The sequence below is a fragment of the Aedes aegypti genome, chromosome 2 (genome assembly GCF_002204515.2).
Source record: "Aedes aegypti strain LVP_AGWG chromosome 2, AaegL5.0 Primary Assembly, whole genome shotgun sequence".
NCBI lineage: Eukaryota > Metazoa > Arthropoda > Insecta > Diptera > Culicidae > Aedes > Aedes aegypti.
In genome coordinates, this window is record NC_035108.1 from 463,217,802 (window position 1) to 463,236,275 (window position 18,474).

Genomic DNA, 18,474 nt, shown 5'->3' on the forward strand with positions numbered 1-18,474 from the left:
ACCGCTAGATACACTGCTCGCTGCGTTGATGATCACATTCATATACTCAGCAAACGTTCGAAGATCTGCCACTGCTACTGACTGTTTGTGCATAGCCCATCCCAGTTTCACATTGGCCGGCAGCTTATCCACCAGCTCCTGAAGAAGGATCGGGTTGGCCAAGTGCATCTCTTGGCCTGCGGACACTAAATGTGCACAAAGGTTGCGCACCACCAATCCAAAATTCACCAGGGTTTCCAATTTTTCCGGTTTGGGTGTTGGAGTGCTTCTGACATCGTTTAGCAAGGTGTTTATGATAGCCTCCGGGCGCCCATATAGCGTGCGCAAGGTTGACATAATGTCGTCCACGTTTGCCGGGTGCAACAGGAAACTATTCACCGCTTTTCTCGCTTCGCCCTTCAAGCAGCGCTGCAGACGAAGAAGATTCTCAGCTCCCGTGTAACCACACATCTGCGTTGAAGTAGTGTAGCTACTCCAGAACATTGGCCACTCCGCAGGATTCCCATCAAAAATTGGAAGCTCTCTTGACACCACATGACGAGCTGCGAGCTGCTGAGTGTTTGGTGCGTAATCCAGTGGAGCCGAAGGAAAACCACTAATATTCGGCTCTTGTAACATCGGAACATTTGACCCCACACCGTGCAGTGAAGCCCTTTGGGGACCCCCAGGAACAAATTGAGACGAAAGGACTGGGTTTTGATTTATTTGTATACCCTGAGAGCCTGACTGACTTGTGTTCCCCCCCAAATGTAATGCTGGCCTAGCTACGCTTGCTATATTTTCTTGCTGTGGCAATATTTGCAATGGAGCATTGTTTGCTCCCGGGAACCAATAATTTGGTAAATAATTTTGGTACGAACTTTGCATGCCATGTAACCCATAGGTATTACTTACCACTGCTGTAGGTTGTGCATACTGACCTACAGAGCTACCATTCTCACCAAGACCTGGATGCATACTGATTCGACTGACCGGGACTGATGCAGAGTTGTGCTGATCTCCCTGAGAACGAACTAGCTGTGTATTGTACAGATGTTGCTCTCCTACTGGACGTCTCTCCGAAGCCACAGTCGTTGGTGTTGAATGGTGGGTTGGTGGTAGCATACTAACGTACGTCGATTGTTGCCACACTGATGGAATTCCTGCTGATGGTAAACACGACGCCACAGCAGTGTGTGATGTACCTATCCGATACAACGATGATGATGGCACAGATGGAATTGCTTGCAGTTGTGGTGGTTGAGATGAGAACGACGCCGGTACGAAAGAGTGCCTGTAGGGGGGTACAGAGCTAGCGGGTAACGTGGGCAGTGGCGGCAACGAGAGCGATGCCGTAGACACAATAGTTGGTGATATCACAAACATATTGCTGGTGTCGATTGATGTGGATGGGAAATTTTGTTGCACACTCGCAACTGGGTTTTGCATTGCTGCCTGCGTGATCGATGCGTTCGAATAGCATGGCAGGGGAGTCGAATCACTCGTAGTCGTACTCGGCGCGGTCGGTGGTACTTTGGGTATGAAACCGGGAGCTGGGTGAACACGATTCGCATTAGTGATCGCTGATGCCGATGTTTGCTGCATAGAGTGTGTGATTGGTTCCAGTTGCGATGTGAGTCCAGTGGGAATAGTCCCAGTGTTGGCACTCATGGTCACAGCCGGATTACTGGTAATCCAATCCACAACCCTTTCTGATCTTGGTTGGTAACGGCTACGAACACTTACTGCGTCCCCGTCGTCATCCAACTGCGTATGTAGGAGGTCATATTTCCTCTGGAGATAATCTTTCTCCAGGGCGAACTTTTCCTTCATCGCCTTGTCCCTCCGCTCTCGTTCGAGACGCAAAGTCATCTCTAGCAGATCTCGCTCCTGCTTCTCCCTTTCCGCGTGCATCTTTTCCTGAAGCCTTTTTTCGTCCGCCAGTCGCTGTACTTCTAGCTGGATCCGGGCTTCACGGACACTCGCTGATGTCGATACCGTTGAACCCGGAGGATCGGGAACAGTACATGCCGCACATTTGAAGCTTCTTTCCGGATCTTCGATGCTGTCGTTCACACCGACGCATCTGAAGTGGAACCAGTGATCGCATCCATCACACTGGACCATTTTACGATCGGCATGGTTCGGTTGATTGCAGATAATGCATTGACTTTGCTGATCTGCATCACGCTGCTCGCGTGAATCGGCAACGGGATCACCACTAGACATGGTTATGTAATCCACGCCGATAACGATACCGAACAAATCTTAAAGATTTTGTTACGAAGACGGTCACGTTTCGGACTCTTAACAGCAAACTCGTTCTTTGCTTGAGTAGGCTTAAAGCTGTAATTTAGTTTTATTTAGTTTCATGTCGCATGTTTTAATTTATGTTACTTACATTTGTTGTCTTCTTCGTTAACTGTCCGTCTACTTGTAACAAATGTGTACTTATTTGTTCTGTATGTCCCTTCAGAGTTAAGTTTTACAATAAGGATCAAATTCGTTTCAAAGAGATTAACAAATACTTACTTATAAATTTAGGAACAAATATTAGGTTAACAGCTTTTAGAATAATCAATTTTAGGATATCAAATTCAGAGAAATTAATTTGGCTCAATCGAGTCTTAGTGTGGATACTATTATACGTCTTCAACAATAGGTGTCTCAATTTTCTCCCAATCATTCCCCATGACGTTTCGGGCTGCAGTTGTCAGTTGATTGTCGGATCGGTTGAACCGATATCGGTAGCCGATAACGAGGGGTCTTGTACCGTTGCGCACAACCGCATCTCACGAAGCATATGTGCACTGGCACCCGAGTCGAATTCAGGTTAACTTCTGCGTTCATGAGTCCTCTCATGGCGTAGAGGTAACGCGCCCCAACTAGAGATCGGGGAGTCGTGAGTTCGATTGTCACTGAGAAGACGTGTAACTTTTTCGCAAATCTTCACATCAATTTGTCCATCTAATCCAATAGCAAATTATTTGTAATGTTTAGCTTTTCGGTAGTTGTTAAATTTCCACTCGGCTGGTTAGCCGTAAAACCACGATTCATAATTAAAAACAAGCATACTTTTTATGTTTTAGATCAAAAAGAGTTCTTGCAAACGTATTATGACTGTTTTTGGCATGTCAACAATTTTTAATTTGAACTTATTCTTCTAAAAGTAAGTTATATGGGCAAGGTAACGGGCATCTCGTGCAGCGCCATCTCACGAACCTTGATGTCACGCTGCTTATCGTTCTCAATGATTTTGTTCACGCGCACCATGTTGATTCGTTCCAAGGGAATCCTCACCTTGAAACCGTTCTGACGATCGACCTCGACTAATACTGCATCTACACCATCACCTTCCGGCGGGGAAGGCAGGAAGCAGTCTTCTTGCACCGGGGGTGCGAAGATCTCGGGAGCATTGGGCTGTGCCAACAAAGCCACATTCGAAACGGCCGCCGCTAGATCTTTGGTTGAATTCTGCTGCTCTTGACGTATCTTCCTCTTCAGCTGGAAACAATTATGACGCTTGTGGCCAGTCTTGCCACTTTCAAAGCACATCATCTGTTTCCTGTTGCTATGTGATGCTGAGTGTTGCGGCTGTGTGTGGTTTTTCCGCTCTGCTACCATGTGGTTTTTCCGAGTTTTCTGACCAATAAACGCTGTCTGCCGCGGTAGCGCAACCTGCTTTGGCATGGCTTCATCAGCATCCAAGAATATGCGCTTGATTTGTTCCAGTGTCATCAGCTGCAGTTCCTGTTTGCGAACCACTGACAGTGCGCTCAGCAGATGTTTAAACTGCTCTGGGATAGCGACCAGGAGTGTATGGATTTGCTCCATGTGCTCCACCGCCTCTCCCATGGTCTCGAGCTGCCGCACAATGTCATGGTGAGCAGCAAACAGGTCCTTTAGACTTTGGAATCGACGGTTGCTGAGTAGATATAATTTGGACCGTAGTCCGACCATAGCGATTTCCCCTTTTGGCTGATAAATCTGCTGCAGCTTTTCCATTACCTCCTTCACCGATTTGCAGTTAATCACGTGGCTCATCGTCTCGTCATTCAATGCGTTCCAGAATTCGTTTAGCGCGAAATTTTCTTGCTTGATTCGATTCTGGAGCTGCTTCTTGCGTGCTGTTTCGTCCGCCGCAGTAGCGTTTGCAACCGGCTGGAAGAAAGTTTCCTCCTCAACCGTGTTTACCAGTGTATGTAGCAAATCGTCCTGCTTAAGATGTTGCTCCATGCGCACCTTCCAGAACGAAAACGATTTTTCTTCTCCGCTAAACAGCGGTGCCAGCGATCGTTGAGTGCAATTCTCCATGCTTCAGCGGAATCTGGGCCCATAACCAATTGAAGTATTTCGTGAAACAGTCAAGAGGAATCCCTCTCTGACTCACACCCACACTTACCAGAAAGACAGCGGAAAATCGACCTCGGAACAATTACCAACAAAAGTGAATAGTACCCTGTGAATTTCTCACACGAGTACACACCAGGGGTGCCATTATGCCAGATTAATCTGGCACTGCCAGACTTTTGATGAGCAAAAAGACGAAAAGACAAACTATGGATTTCGCCAGATTTTCTTATATTTCGAAAGATTTCCTAACACACTTGGTTTTAAATATACAATATGTGACGCATATGTTTTTTTCCGTGTCTCATACACGTTTTTTCTTCAGTGGACACTTCTATGAACCTTGACACAATTCGTGCTATAATATTTTTTTTTATTCTGAACCTTGATTTTTCCGCACGAACTTTGCTATGGACCAATGCACGAGTTCACTAATTTGACGCTTGAGCGGTGCCTTATTCACTCGTTGCCATGGCCACATAAATAACACGGCACCTGCTCAAACGTCATATAGTGAATGCGTGCATTGGTCCATTCTTTCGTTCAGTTGACATCGATTGTCGTCCGGTTAGAAACTAACTGTGAATTACTCCAAACAAATTGGCGGTGTGCGATTTGCTGTCGATATATTTTTTATTTCTGTTCCGTTAAAATGTCTCGTTCTCGTCAACAAAACACTATCCGCAGCTATTTCGAGCGTAAAGGTAAGTTCTTGTACAGGTTGTTTGACATATGCAATATGTTTATTGCCTGTTTCATTCTTTTCAGACACCAATATCAGCAATGCAGATAAATTTTGCGAAAAAAAGAGTGAAAGCCCTAACAGTACTGCTGGCATTGCTCGTATCCTCTCTGCTATCATAAACCAAGATGTTGTTGCTCACTCGTCTAGTTGTGCTGCTGTTGTTGTTACTGCTGCTGCTGTTCAGGAATTTCCACAGGACAAAATTAGCCTGCGCCTAGCTGATGGCACACGTACAAGGTGTACTCCTACCGAAGACCATGACCTTAATCAAGGTAACACTAAAATGTCGAGCCACCTATCGTCAAATGATGACCCTATTGAAGGTATTTTATCACAGTTGTTCAATCCTGCACTTGTATTCACTTTAAGTGATTTTGTTTATTTCAGCCGCTGCTGTCGCTGACTGTCCTTCAGCGAAAAAAATAAAGAGGAGTTCGCAAAGATACCTTAAAGATTGGGAAACGAAGCACCCATGGTTATCAGCCAATGATGACAAAAGCTCTGGATTTTGTAGTGTGTGTATTGCGGTGGTTCTTAGGTGGCATAGCAGATCTTAATAAGCACGCTGCTAGGCAAAAGCACATACTAAGGGAGAACGCATTAGCTGTGCAATTCGCCTCAAAGTCTATCGATCAATACCTCTTCGGACACAAAGAAAAAATTAGACTTGCTGAATTACAGTTATGTGCGTGGGCTGCAGAGCACAATAAGTCAGCTGTGGAAATCGAGCAAGAGGCGACTTGTGTGAAGGCACTCTGCATAGATTTTGAAATCGCTCAAGGAATCAAAATTGGTCGAACAAAAGCAACGGCTATAATAACCAACGTGATTGGAGCTGGACACCATCAGGATTTAATCCAAGCATTGGCAAGTACACCGTTCACACTAATTGCAGATGAGTCAACTGACATTTCTAGCAAGAAGACTCTAGCGTTGATGGCGAAAAAAATGGGATGAAAAGGACAAACTGATTGTCAAAGATCTTTTTTATGATCTGATGATGGAAGTAGTTCACACAGACTCCAGAACATTATATGATACAGTGGTTGAACGGTTCAACAAAGATGGCATTCCATATAAAGAAAATTTGATTGGATATGCATCCGATGGCGCCAATAATATGTCAGGTGCTGATAAATCATTGGGGGCATTCTTGAAAAATGACTGTCCCTTTTTGTTTACTTTAAAATGCACGTGCTACAGTATACCGCTGTGTGCTTCTTACGCTAGTCAGAATATTAAGTCGCTAGTCAGTTAAGTGCGACACGATGGCTCTCGCTGCAAAGTGTAGTCGACCGAATTTTGGACATATACGAGACATTGAAAATCTACTTTGGGTTTGTCGTGAACACGGATCGCGTTAAAAAGCCCAAAGTAATTTCAATTTATGGAGCACTGAACAACCCAATGACACCATTATATCTAAATTTCTTATCATACATTCTTAATTTCGTAAATAAGTTAAACAAACTGTTTCAGAGCGAAACCCCAGAAATACATACATTATATAGATCTCTATCGCGGCTTTATCGAACAGTTCTTGAAAACTTTATGAAAGCCTAGTACTTATGTCACTTAAAAGATTTGTATTCGGTCAAATTTCAAAATGAGAATTTTGAAGATCTTAAGAACATTTTTGTTGGAAGCATAGCCGAAATGCTAATTAGGGAACTTTTAAACTGTTCTAAAATATCAATTGATGATGTTAATGCGTTCAAAGTAAATGTGCTTTATGTTACAATGCCGCGGCAAATTTTAAAAGGGTGATGAGGTTTTGAAATATCTTTCGATTATTGATCTTTCGAACATTGTTCAGCTCAAATACGCTTCAATAGTCCCACTACTAATGAGCTACCCAAACATAATTAGTCCACAAGCAGTTTCAGAGGCAGACAATGAATTTCGCAAGATTCGGAATGTGGATTTTAGCTCGTTTTCAAAAGATGTATTATTACCGTGTATGTTAATTCTACCACATTCGTCAGCTAGTGTCGAAAGACTTTTTTTTCAGAAAATTACGTTTACCTTCGGTTTAGGTGGGCTATAGCCCCACTAACGGGAGCACAATTAAAACGTAGCCCACTTAAAGATAGTGCAACGAAGGAAAATCGAGTGTATATGAATAAAAAACAATTAATTAATGCAGTTTCTAGAGTAACTATAAAAAGCTCATTTTTGTTTTATTTAGGTTGACTTTTTTTTACTTATTTTTGCAGTTCATTAATCTTTTGTGTATTGCCAGATTTTGCCAGACTTTTTATTTTTGGTTTGCAAGACATTCTCAAAAAAGTAATGGCAACCCTGGTACACACACACAACCTGCGTGATATTATTATTAACAAATACTACTTGTTTATATTCCAAAATGTATTACTTATACTTATTGTAACGGTACAAGTTTGAACTTAAAGCTAAAAGGTATCTCATATGCTACCACCCTACTGGTGCACCGGTTACTCTATCGATTGATTAGTTGCTGTCACTTAGTTAGTTACTGTCGCTAGGATAATGAGAGAGAGTAGAGAGAGAAAAAGAGTATGCATCTAACACTGTAACAAAACCTTCAATGGGAATTGTCTAATATAATTTCAACATATCAAAGGATACAAACTTTAGTGGATTTATATAGTGTAGTATCGAATTCGGTTTTCATTCACTTATAAGTTAACCACTAAACAACTCGAAGATTTGTTATACTCATGACGCAAAAATGTAACATGTTACTAAGACACAAAAATAAGTAGGACCTAAGAAACACAGTGCATGTGTGTTTCACTACTGTGAACCATAAAAACGACAAACTTGGTACATTTGTATTTCCTTTTTCTGTCTTAAAAAAGTAAAAGAAGAATATGCCAAAAATTGTTACAGCCTTTGTTTTCAAATATCTTTTATTACTGGTGTGTGAGGAAAACACCGAATAGCGCCAGATAATACGAATCAAATTTAGATCGCGTCAAAAGATTAGTGCGACCTGAATATAAACGATTTGCAAATTCCTAAATATAAATTGCATCCAGGGAATTATTGATTAGATTGCACTTATTTTTTGATATATTGCACTACCGCCTGCCTGATACAGAAGCTTATCGTATTCGTTCGACTCGGAACGTTATCAGCCTGGATAGCCAGCCGGAGAGCATATAAAAGAAATAAGCTCAGACCAAGCGAACGGATTCAGTGTAGATATAACTCCAAATAATATGATTCGTTTAAGTCTTCTCTTTGTGCTTCTCGGCGCCGCAGCCGTCTTCGGAGGCAGTAAGTTCTGACAAAGTTTCTTCCGTTAGAATCGGACAGATTTTGAGGTATCCACCTTCATCCACTTTCAGCTCTTTCGCCGGAGTTCCTTGAGTGGGAAGGCCGTATTGTCGGTGGTTCAAATGCTGCTTCCGGACAATTCCCGTACCAGGTTTCTCTGCGCTCATCGGCCAATGCTCACTTCTGTGGTGCTTCGATCATCAACAACCGTTGGGTTCTGTCGGCCGCTCACTGCACTGTTGGACGTACCCTGGCCAATACCCGAGTCGTTGTAGGAACTCATTTGCTGAACAGTGGTGGCTTCTCCCACGCCTCGTCCAGAATCGTCAACCACGGATCGTACAATTCCAACACCTTGGCCAACGATGTTTCGCTGGTGCAGACTGCTTCAGTCATCGGCTTCAACACTCTTGCTCAGCCAATTGGTCTGGGATCTGTCAACATTGCCACTGCAACCGGAGCCCTGGCTTCCGGATGGGGTCGACTTGGGGCCAATGCCGGTATCCCGAATAACCTGCAGTGGCTGAGAACCAACATCATTACCCTGGCAGATTGCCGTAATCGTCACTCGGTTGCCAACAGGGCCAGTGTCTTCGATAACACCATCTGTACGCTGAGTCCAACTGGCCAGGGCATGTGCATGGGAGATTCCGGTGGTCCATTGGTGCACAGTAACCTCCAGCAGGGAATCGTCTCGTGGGGCATTCCATGCGGCTTGGGAGCTCCTGATGTGTTTGCTCGCGTATCTTCGCACCGCAACTGGATTCTGAACAACGCCAACTAACGATCTGGAAGCAATGACTACCCATTGAATATAAACCGATATTTTAATGCTAATAATCATGAACTGCTTAATCCGAAAATTCAGTTATGTACCGGCATTAGTTTAAAATCATTTAGGGAAAGATAATCAGCGCACATTGTTCCTGGACGTAGAACATCATACCAGCCACAAAAAAAGCAAAAATGGAAACTTTGACAAAAAAAACTCACAGTTAGAGTAAGGTGGGGCAAAAGTTCGACCTTAGTGGTATAATCAAAGTTTCCAGGAAAACAATAGCAGTTATAACAAAACAAATACCATACAGTGAACTAGTGTGGGGCAAAAGTTCGCTGTCTAAAACACAAAATATCGATCCTTTTATGACAGGCACACTTTACACCAGCCGTAAATTTAAGTTTGCCCAAAAATACACACTAAATTTTCATCAAAAAATTGCCCAAAACCGGGTTAATCGTAACATACTCAAAAATAACAGTTTTTCGCAAAACTAAGTGGATATGTAAAATTTTGATGACAGTTTTCACACGATCAGACATATTTAACTAAATTTCAAGATAATATGTGGATTTTAGGCAATTTGCAAAATTTTCCGTGGGTTTATACATGGGTCGAACTTTTGCCCCGCTGATTCGAACTTTTGCCCCACTATGGGCCAAAAATTGTTTTCAAGCATTTATGCAAAAACTAATACACCTCAAAGCAACCTTATGATAGGCCTAGAAACGCCCCTACATAAAATATTGAAAAAGATTTTATCTTCAATTGGCTCCATGCAATGAAAGTTTGACCGAAAATTACAATATTCACATCGAAAAACAACAAATAGCCATAACTTTTCCAAACCTCATTCGATTTTTATGATATTTGGAGTGAGAGTCTCTTACTTGAATAGCATTCGAACCACCATGACATTAATAAGATTTGTTTCGAATTGAGCTAGAAATCTTAAAAAGAAACTCTTACCCCACTCGAACTTTTGCCCCACTTTACTCTATGAAATGGAATTGTGGAAGTGCTAATTGAACACTAAGCTGCGAAGCAGGCCCTGTCTCAGTGGGACGTATTTCCAAGAATAAGAAGATATCTTCGCTAAAGTTTTTCCTTTCTCATCTTTTCATTAGATCAGAATTATACTAACGCCAAGTTTGATACTCACTGTAGATGATGAAAAACAAGAATGATTTGGAATAATTATAATTACTGAGGTCACAATTTTTTATTTGTTTATGCGAAATGGATGTAATGTATGAACAATTTCCGTGGGTAACATACAGTAACTGATTTCCACATATATTTTGGATTGTGAGGGATCAGCAAAAAGTATATAAATAATGGTTATCATGAACTGTTGCAAAGAAATTTTGGTACTCCCTAACTGCAGTGCAGTTTTGGGACACCCTTATGCCTTGTCATATTTATTAGTCGTAAGAATCATGGATTTCAAGTTTCTCAAATATCTATCGAAATTTTTCATTTCATTGTAAAGGAACCACCATTTTTGTATTTAAAAAAAGACTCATTTAATAATCTCTCTTGAATTAAGATTACTCTTATAAGCCCTTATCTACAATTTCAAGCGTCCTTGATTAATAAAAATGCAAGAAAACGTGTAAGAGTCATAATTTCTTTTCATTCTTCTGTTCCTCTGTACAAAAGTCTAACACTCATCTTTCACACTTGTAAAGTGGAACTTACTTCAGCAGACGCGTAGTCTATTGTTGAAGTAATTGCTCCTTTTATCGCCTCCGGTGGCTTCCACGAAGGCAAAATGAACAAGATGATTCTCGGAAAACGAGCTAAGGCAGCGTCCATTTATTACGTAACGCTAAAATTGGAAATTTTCGACCCCCTTCCCCCCCTCCGTAACGCTTTTTTTATGAAAATTTTTAAATTTTTGTATGCGCCGTAACGCATGAGCCTACTCCCCCCCTCCCCCTAGAGCGTTACGTAATTTGTGGATGCCGCCTAAGAAACTCGTTAACCGAGTCAAATTCCTTGACTTTTGGGTATCCAATCCGTCTCGCAAAAAATTTGTATGTTTGACAATCCAAAGTCAATTAGACAAAGAAAAACTCTACTCGAACCCACATTCTTCCGTCGAGCCAGAAGCGCCATTTCTAACCAAACCATCATGGACACCACCTTCAACGACGACGTGAATTCATTAAGCTCGCTTTAACGAATCCCACCCCCACCCAACCAATGGTTTCATGTTTTCCCACGGGGCACGACCGAGGTTTTTGTTTTGCTACACGCTTCCTTTCCACCCTATTGCTCATATTTTAAGAGCCCCGAGGGAGGAAAAGAGCATCCGGCGTGAACTTTGCCGGTGGGTGGAAGCAGTTGGGTCGCAATCGTTTTTTCGTCTCCCACACATTTTGCGCCTGGATGTATAGCCGAAGTGCGCGACGGTGCTGCCCGTCATGAACCGTCGCTTGCTGTGATGGGATAGCTTTTTTCCTACCGACATCAAAGATGGCAACGACGGAGCGGAACATTTTATTACACATCGGTACGACTTGAATCATGACATAATGGACATCATTGGCATTGGACGGACATTCCTTTAAGCTCCAGTTGTCCAGAATTTTTCCATGATGTTATACATGAAAATGAAAAACAAAAATGTACTAGTTTATTGATACAGTTGATGGGTTGTAAACCTTCATAACACTATCAATATAATCATTTTATTTTAATGGATCATTGAAGGTAGTTTTTGCCAGTGCTCATCGCATCAAAACAAAGGCGCCACTGTATATGGGATTTAACATTGTGACAGCATTGCTGTTCTGTCAAACACACAAGGCTACGGTGGTTAAAAAGTTGTAATACACATAAAATTTTCCCACCTCGCCATTAGAGGGACGGCGTACAAAGACTGCGGTCCATACAATTTTAATAAAATGAACTATAGACAAAGGGAAGGGGGAGTCTGAAATCTATAAAAAAATGTCCATGTGGTTTATGGATAACCCCATCTAAAAAAATAAGTTCATTCATACCATAGCATAGCATAGACTGACTGTACATGTCAATGGTTGCTACTCCGTGATTGATCGGAACTGCCCAAGTAACCAGTAAGCACGATAATGCGGCACGGTAACAGCATTATATGCGCATATAGGGTAATCATTTGATGCATGTCAGTTTTATATACGCATATAATGCTATTATAATACCGGATTAGGCGAAATAGCGTGCCATTATAGTGCCAAGATATAACCGTGCTTCTCTGCACCACTAATGCTGATATAAGACCACGTGAGAAACGTCAGTTGTTTTCGCCAGGTTTTTAGGGCGAATATTTTGTGCTTCGCGTACGCAGCCAGAGAGCTTTCGCGTATGCGGCAAAGCAACTGGTACATGAGGTAAATAAATGAATGAATGAAAACGGAAACCTCTAATAGTATGCAAAAAATGTAATAAAATGATACAGATAGTACTTCTCGGTATCAGACATATTGGTTTTGGTAGTTTTCATCCTTCTGAGGGCTTGCAATTGCCACATTTTTATTCTCGTTTTATGATGGAAATTCCTCATTTTGCGTCTCGAACCTGCGACACCCGTATTGTTGAGTTGTTGTCCTGCTCCTTTGCTCCTACGGCCACATAAGATGAATAGTATTGGAAAGAAAAATGACCAATTTAAACCATCACTTTTCCCCGTCATAAAACCTGCAATTGTAGTAGTGAGAAGATTTATGTTTGACTCCCTCTTACCACTATATGCAAACACAAAGCACGTGGTATATCTGTCAAAACACTGGATGGCATTTAAACATGCCCTGTATTCGAATATAAAGCCAATATAGTGCTTATATAATGCCTGTAGGCATCAGGCTTAGAAGCATTAATGTTGTTGTAATAAGGTCTGTAAGCATTTGTGGTGCTATTATAATGCATGTACGCATCTATGATGCTGATTAAGGGCTTATTATTAGTGCTTATGGTTACTTGGGTGGTAAGAATTGCACTACGACCCAAAAGAATAAGGGAGTTTCCGCTTATTCTCGAAGTACAATTTTGGCAGATCTAATATTATTGATCAATAACGGCGCCGCACACTGTAGCCGTCGCTGAAAAACGTGATCGAAATTGTTTTGACCTTGAAAACATGATTTAAGTACTATAGTGTCTTCAGGAAAGTTTTACCATAAAATAATCGCTATTTTATGAAAGTGTCAATTTGGTGATTAATCCACCTAAAAGTGAGAACGAAACTTTATTTTTCGTATTTATGAATTCAAAAATAAACTTTATTCGGGAAAGTTGTAGGTAATATTAGAAGAAACAACTTCGCTCAAGACACCGTATGCATATTTTTTGATTTTCATGTACATTTGTGGAGTTTTTTGTGGAACACCCCCAAAAATCACTTTTTTCATCATAACTTGGTTGGATGATTTTGTACAATTTTCAATTGTTCTAGTGTTATTTGTTACTTGCAAAAACGCATAACTTTCTCCATAAGAGCATATTTTTATCTCTCATACTTTTCAAGTTATTGAAGGTTTTATATAAAATTTCGCACCTTTTTGACACTAAAAATCATTAGATCGCGCACATTTCCGCAGTCTGAAACATGCTCATCCAATGATTTGAAACTAATACACCCCAACCTCTTTTTACGACCGTTATCGGGGGGTCGTAAAAAAATCGGTCGTAAAAAAAATCAGGGTTATGATTATGTTATTGAAAAATGCAACGTCTAAATGCGGAAATACTGATTCGAGATCTTCGGCAAAGTTGAAGCATGGGTTGAGAACTTTCCAAAATGGCCGTTCAAGTTTTCATATTTTGGTAAAAGATGGCAACACTGCTCGATTGTTATCAAAAGAGCCAATTTAATGGGGGTGTGATTTGCCGATACCAAAAAAATTTAAAGATAACGATACCGAATGTTCACCAAAGTCGAAGGAAGTGTTGCGTGCCATACAATCGGCCGAATCACAAATGTTCATGTGGCTGGCAACACTGTTTAAGAAGAATAAAGTAAAGATCAAAACCATCAAACTTGAGCGGAACAGAAAAATATAATGCTTAGCAAAATAGCAATACTCTTCAACTGCAATCCAGTTTTTCATGAAGGGTTCAAATTTTTTTCGTAGCTTTCAACACTGCTTAAGTGAAATTGCGCCACCTGGCAGTACAAGTGTGCATGCAACTATTGTTTTGCGGATATCTCAGGATCCTGACCATTTAGAAAGATGGCGTCTTCGGCAAAGTTGTTCAGTAGCTCAAGGACTACCATCACGAACGCTATGAGGTTCAAAATTTTGCCACCAGGCGGCGCTAGTGAGCATGAAACTTTTGTTTTGCGGATATCTCAGGATCCTGGCCATTTAGAAAGATGGCGTCTTCGGCAAAGTTGTTCAGTAGCTCAAGGACTATCATTATAAACGCTATGAGGTTCAAAATTTTGCCACAAGGCGGCGCTAGTGAGCATGAAACTTTTGTTTTGCGGATATTGCAGGATCCTGGCCATTTATAAAGATGGCGTCTTCGGCAAAGTTGTTCAGTAGCTCAAGAACTATCATAATTCTAGCCAAGAGATTCGAGATTTTGCCACCAGGCGGCGCTAGTGAGCATATAATATTTGTTTTACGGATAGCTCAGGATCCTGACCACTTAGAAAGATGGCATCTTCGGCAAAGTTGTTCAGTAGCTCAAGAACTATCATCATGAACGCTATGAGGTTCAAAATTTTGCCACCAGGCGGCGCTAGTGAGCATGAATTTTTTGTTTTGCGGATATCTCAGGATCCTGGTAATTTAGAAAGATGGCGTCTTCGGCAAAGTTGTTCAGTAGCTCAAGGACTTCCATTATTCTAGCCAAGAGATTCGAAATTTTGCCACCAGGCGGCGCTAGCGAGCATATAATTATTGTTTTCCGGATAGCTCAGGATCCTGACCTCTTAGAAAGATGGCGTCTTCGGCAAAGTTGTTCAGTAGCTCAAGGACTATCATCATGAACGCTATGAGGTTCAAAATTTTGCCACCAGGCGGCGCTAGTGAGCATGATTTTTTTGTTTTGTGGATATCTCAGGATCCAGGCCATTTAGAAAGATGGCGTCTTCGGCAAAGTTGTTCAGTAGCTCAAGGACTATCATCATGAACGCTATGAGGTTCAAAATTTTGCCACCAGGCGGCGCTAGTGAGCATGAATTTTTTGTTTTGCGGATTACTCAGGATCCTGGCCATTTAGAAAGATGGCGTCTTCGGCAAAGTTGTTCAGTAGCTCAAGGACTATCATAATTCTAGCCAAGAGATTCGAGATTTTGCCACCAGGCGGCGCTAGTGAGCATATAATATTTGTTTTCCGTATAGCTCAGGATCCTGACCATTTAGAAAGATGGCGTCTTCGGCAAAGTTGTTCAGTAGCTCAAGGACTATCATCATGAACGCTAGAGGTTCAAAATTTTGCCACCGGCGGCGCTAGTGAGCATGAATTTTTTACTTGTTTTTAATTATGAATCGTGGTACGGCTAACCAGCCGAGTGGAAGTTTAACAACTACCGAAAGCTAAACATGACACATATTTTGCAATTGGATTAAATGGACAAATTGATATGAAGTTTTGCGAAAAAGTTACACGTCTTCTCATTGAGAATCGAACTCACGACTCCCTGATCTCTAGTTAGGGCGCGTTACCACCATGCCATGAGAGGACCCATGAACGCAGAAGTTAACCTGAATTCGATTTCAGCTCAATAATCACGTGGTCCTCTTTCGCAAAGTGCATCTCTTTCGGAAGAATTAGATGCCCATCCAAACACAACGCTTTCTATATATATCCAATGCCTAGCCCGAGAGCGCATTGTTTTTTATGTATGGAAATAGCACACTACACTAGCCAGCAACTGCGCTGGCTGAAGTTTCTATTGTGTGGGCTTCCAATGGGTCGCGACGTTCTCAAACGACCGGTTAAGGAATAATAATTAAAAACAAGTATTTATCGAGCAATGGACTCATGTTCCGTGCCTGGAATAAGAAAATCTAGCAATAAAATTTGGAAATGATTCTGAAGCTCCCTCCCTGGTATAGTACCAATGGGTACATAGAAAATCCAATGTTGAAACATTGGAACAAATGTCAAATAAAATAATTAATAATTTCAGGCAAAAATCGTTACAATCTTCTATTGCCACGATTAATGCGTTATATGTTTAGGTTAAGTTAGGTTATGTATATTCAAAGCGTTTTTTTCTCGAACTTGAATAATAACATAATTGAATAAAAAAAAAAAGAATGACGAAATTGTTCAAAGTGAATTCTGTCACAGGGTCCCGATAGCCAAATTATTGGATTGAATTTCACTTCTGCATTTGCCTCCGTCAAAAATTTTTGAACATGTTTTTGGATCTAAAAAAATAACTACATAATTAAAACGATTGTACGACATTTCCCAGAATGACGTTCCCCAGAACGACATTCCCCAGAACGCCATTCCCCAGAATTGGACATTCCCCAGAAATCCATTCCCCAGAATGGGACATTCCCCAGAAAAAAATAACAAGAGATCTTTGAGGTGTTCAAATCCAGGAAAATGGTAAATAGTAAATAGTGAATGCATCTAACTGGAAAATTCGAGCAAAACCATAATTTTCATAGGTAAAACATTTTCGTATTGTTTTTTTTTTTTAATTTTTAACGGTAGGACTTTCGGTTTGTTGCAGTCTTTCATTTATTGAACGGAGAATCTGTAAATCAAAAATTCTTTAAAATTAACCACCTATGGTCGGAAATGTAATTCGAACCATATTTTTGACGATTTTCTCGTCGAAAAAGTTAAATTTAGCGTGACATAATATGTGTACCATCCCTAATTATTTAGACAATAAACCTAGGAAGAACAGCATATGTTCAAAAGAAAGGAGAATATGCCATGAAAGCCGAAAAACAAATTCCATTAATTTACTTTGTGACATATTACACTGCACCAATCTCCTTTGAAAGTACATTTAGAAAGAACAGCCAATTTTAAAAGAAGGAAGAATAACTATGAAAACGAAAAAACAATAGCTTGGATCAAGTTTGATCATAAAACACAGTAGAGTAAAGTGGGGCAAAAGTTCGAGTGGTGTAAAAGTTTCTTTTTAAAATTTCTAGCTCAATTCGAAACAAATCTTATAAATGTCATGGTGGTTCGAATGCTATTTAAGTAAGAGACTTTCACTCCAAATATCATAAAAATCGATTGAGATTTGGAAAAGTTATGGCTATTTGTTGTTTTTTGACGTGAATATTGTAATTTTTGGTCAAACTTTCGTTGCATTGAACCAATTGAAGATAAAATCTTTTTCAATATTTTATGTAAGGACTTATCTAGGCCTATCATAAGTTTGCTTTGAGGTGTATTAGTTTTTGCATAAATGCTTGAAAACAATTTTTGGCCCATAGTGGGGCAAAAGTTCGAATCAGCGGGGCAAAAGTTCGACCCATGTATAAACTCACGGAAAAATTTTCAAATTGCCTAAAATCCACATATTATCTTCAAATTTAGTTAAATTTGTCTGATCGTGTGAAAATTGTCACAAAAATTTTACAATTCCACTTAGTTTTGCGAAAAACTGCTATTTTTGAGTGTATTACAATTAACCCGGTTTTGGGCAATTTTTCGATGAAAATTTAGTGTGTATTTTTCGTCAAACTTAAGTTTACGGCTGGTGTAAAGTATGCCTGTCATAAAAGGATCAATATTTTGTGTTTTAGCCAGCGAACTTTTGCCCCACACTAGATTCGAACTCTTGCCCCACCGGTGGGGCAAAAGTTCGAATAAGACAATCAATTTTGATACTGTTATAACTAAAAATGGGTAAATATTTTGACACAAGTTTGTTCAGCAAAATTATAGCCAATATGTTGAAGGTTCACTGTATGGTATTTGTTTTGTTTTAACTGCTATTGGTTTCCTGGAAACTTTGATTATACCACTAAGGTCGAACTTTTGCCCCACCTTACTCTATGGCATATGTAGGAACAGCTTATGGTAAACGGTTGAGCTACTTTTCCTCGAATGTCGGTTTCCCAAATGTCGTTTCCCCGAACGCCAGTTCCCAGAATGCCAGTGCCCCGAACAACCCGTTTCCCCGAATAGCCTAGTTTCCGAAAAGTTTTTAGCTCTTATAATTATTATAACTTTTGTGTTTCGAGGTGGTAACGAACCGGTCATCTAATATGCACCCTTTTTCACTTGATTGGCGATTCTTTCGAGTTTCACCATCATTAGCATTTTTGGCAAGATATATTTAGTCGAGGATGACGTTCAAATCTATATTATCTTCTTCTTGTAATTGCTAATCATTCATTCTAGTTCAGCACCCAGTCCTAAAAGACTATTCTTGCACCTGTTT

The 18,474-nt window shown here is 40.6% G+C and overlaps 2 protein-coding genes across 3 annotated transcripts in view; one reads left to right on the forward strand and one right to left on the reverse strand.

Moving 5' to 3' along the window:
* The window catches only part of LOC5568181 (probable cationic amino acid transporter), a 70,172-nt gene that overhangs the window by 41,323 nt on the left and 10,375 nt on the right, over positions 1–18,474 (reverse strand). The window lies entirely within an intron of this gene.
* LOC5568182 (chymotrypsin-2) lies at positions 8,213–9,172 on the forward strand. Its single transcript, XM_001652071.2, has 2 exons — positions 8,213–8,335; positions 8,407–9,172. Exons 1-2 carry the CDS (start codon positions 8,278–8,280, stop codon positions 9,117–9,119), a joined length of 771 nt encoding a protein of 256 aa, XP_001652121.2. The 5' UTR covers positions 8,213–8,277; the 3' UTR covers positions 9,120–9,172.

Bases quoted from the DNA above. Each gene is read 5' to 3' on its own strand.
- LOC5568182 (XM_001652071.2), top strand. From the start codon at position 8,278: ATGATTCGTTTAAGTCTTCTCTTTGTGCTTCTCGGCGCCGCAGCCGTC. The intron at 8,336-8,406 runs GTAAGTTCTGAC...ATCCACTTTCAG, and splicing joins CGCAGCCGTCTTCGGAGGCA to CTCTTTCGCCGGAGTTCCTT.